At 28.9% G+C, this 2,719-nt stretch overlaps 1 protein-coding gene across 1 annotated transcript; it reads left to right on the top strand.

The window, feature by feature from the left end:
* Positions 1-1,518: 1,518 nt before the first annotated feature.
* LOC123681967 (probable E3 ubiquitin-protein ligase XERICO) lies at positions 1,519-2,483 on the top strand. The gene is made up of 2 exons (XM_045620352.1): positions 1,519-1,661; positions 1,825-2,483. The coding sequence occupies exons 1-2, from the start codon at positions 1,564-1,566 to the stop codon at positions 2,021-2,023; spliced, it is 297 nt and encodes a 98-aa protein (XP_045476308.1). The 5' UTR covers positions 1,519-1,563; the 3' UTR covers positions 2,024-2,483.
* The last annotated feature ends 236 nt before the right edge of the window (positions 2,484-2,719 follow it).

The following is a 2,719-nucleotide window of genomic DNA, read 5'->3' as shown; positions in this document are numbered from 1 at the left end:
TCTATCTCCTCTGGTTTAAAAGTTGTAGTGCTAAAACATCGAAATTTGCCCACCCTGTATACATATGTACATATTTAGGCATTTATGTACATATTATGTCAAAAATAATTGACTAATAAAGATTAAACAAATTCAAAATCTTTTGCTGACAGAATTAATTCCCTTAAACCTTGAAGTTGTTTTTGAAGTTATGTTCATGTTTTGTAAATGAATATTTGAAAGATTAATATTTTCGCCATTAATACAATTCTACAATCAACCGTTGTAACCCTCTAAAATATATCTGAAAGAAAAATTCACATCAGTACAGGAATTTCAAGTCTTTCAACATAAAAGTAGGTAGTTAACGATTTTTGGAAAACTGGTTGTTAATATTTCAATAAAAATTATGTCAACATGATTCGACTTGAATTCACATTTTTGAAAACAATTTGATATTTCCCTATTAAAAATACAATAAACTACACGGCTTATTACGTCCAAATGTACTAAGAATAATTAGAAGATTCAAAAGCAAGATATTTATAATAGTTTGACTTAAAAAACATTTTGAATACTTAGAAGACATCAAACTGATGTTATTCATCTAATAATAACAGTCATTCAGGGAATTATTAAACCATCTATTAGTTACAAAAACGGATAGTTTTAAAGTTTAAGAAAAAATTTCAAGAATTATTTAACTATCTATTTAGTAAGTAATAGTATAATGCTTAAATTGAGTTCTTAAGTACTTTTATAACTGATCAAAAATAAGAAACATATTTTTTATGACATTATTTAGGTTAAATATTGAAAAGTTCAACTAAGAAACGAAATATAATGATAATTCGCGAATATTTTTCTCATGAAACCTCAAAATCTTTTGCTGACAGAATTAATTCTCTCAAACCTTGAAGTTGTTTTTGAAGTTATATTCATGATTTGTTAATAAATATTTGAAAGATTAATATTTTCGCCATTAATACAATTCCACAATCAACAAAACATGAATTGCAAACACAAACGCTGTTCTTTATAATTTGAGCAATGCCACATCAAACAGATAAAAATGGTGTTGGTCGACCTGCATTTTGATATATCAGGGTAAAATGTTTAATTGATGCTTGATTCAATTGTCAAAAATAGGCCTGTAGGCATACTCATTCAGAAATGGACACAAATAAGGCCTAATGTGATACGGGGATAATAAAAAATTTCCCAATAAAAAGAAGAAGAAAAAGGTATCTGCTCTATGAAGATCTTCACCCTAATTGTGAATCTGTGTTCAAGTAAATATATCAAAATTTTAACATATTCATCCAAATAATTTTTTCTGTTTGAAATACATGAATAATTAATCTTTTAATGGCATACTGTTATAATGTTTTCATCAATTTGATCGTTCAAAATCAATATTATAAGTTTGAGAATAGAATCCTAGATCCCAAAGAAAAGAAGAAGAAAAAGGTATCTGCTCTATGAAGATCTTTAGCTTCATGGTTCTGTTCTCCCTATGTTTTCATTCAGTGTCTTGCTAAACTTAGTAGAAGTTAGTAGAACAGTGTTTAATTTAAATTCACAATGTCTGAAAATCTATTGGACGCAATTTGTTTCATCCCTGTTAATTATAATTTAACAGAGGAGGAACTTAATAGAACAGTGATAGACTCTATGAAAAGGTAAGGATTTACATCAAATTTTTTTAACAATTCTTGAAATATCATAATTGCACTGTACCTGTGTAATTTTTATTCTATTTGTGTTAGAAATGTGTATGAAATGAATAATAATCATATTGTACCTATCAAACAACAAATTAATACGTATATTTTTTTTTTCTAGGGGCGTACTAGATGGAGAATGTAGCGTTTGTCTCAGCGACATATCAGGAGACATATACCTCACGGGATGCGTACACTGTTATCATAAGGAGTGCTTGCAGGAATGGGTTGCGCATTCAAATGAGTCCTGCCCCTTATGTAGGACATCACTGATAATAGAGAAAACCTTCCGGATATTTGACATGAAATCGAATCGATGAATCATGATTCATCGATTCCATCCGGAAGGTTTTCTTTTTTTTAATTGTATAATTTTGTAAGGATCTTTGATATAATCATTGACATTGTATAAATATTGTGTTAATAAAATGTAATATATTTAAATTATTTAAAAATTTTTCTTCATCCCAATCCCCATAAAGCTAACTGATGAAGCGTCATTTGATTAAAAATGTAGATGAATGTTCTGAATAAAACAATAATAATATATTTCAAAAATAATCTCAGCCATATATGGCATTTGAATTAGAATTGATTTCGCTTGATCCAATAGTCAAGAATAGGCATGCTCATTCAGAAATGGACACAAAGAAGGCCTAATGTGATACGGGGATAATAAAAAATTTGTTCACCAAGATAAAGCGGATATTTGTGGTAACCAATTTCTGATTAAATGTCTTTTTTTATGTATACAGGGTGAGTCTTTGACTTGTACATATATTTTAACCCAAGATTCCTGAGGTCAAAAGAAACACTTTTTTCCTTTACCATTTTTTCCGATTCGGCCCGGTTAAAAAGATACAGGCTGTTGAAAATCGTTAAAAAAATGTGATTTTCGGCTATATCTCGTAAATGGTTGTATCGAAGGAAATGATTTTTGGAATATAGCTTTTTTTTGATGTGATACATCTTCTCCGAACACCAGATTCCATACACATTCTTCTGTTTCTTTGTTA

The sequence above is a fragment of the Harmonia axyridis genome, chromosome 6 (assembly GCF_914767665.1).
Source record: "Harmonia axyridis chromosome 6, icHarAxyr1.1, whole genome shotgun sequence".
Taxonomy (NCBI): Eukaryota; Metazoa; Arthropoda; class Insecta; order Coleoptera; family Coccinellidae; genus Harmonia; species Harmonia axyridis.
This window is presented reverse-complemented; position numbering and strand designations above follow the sequence as displayed.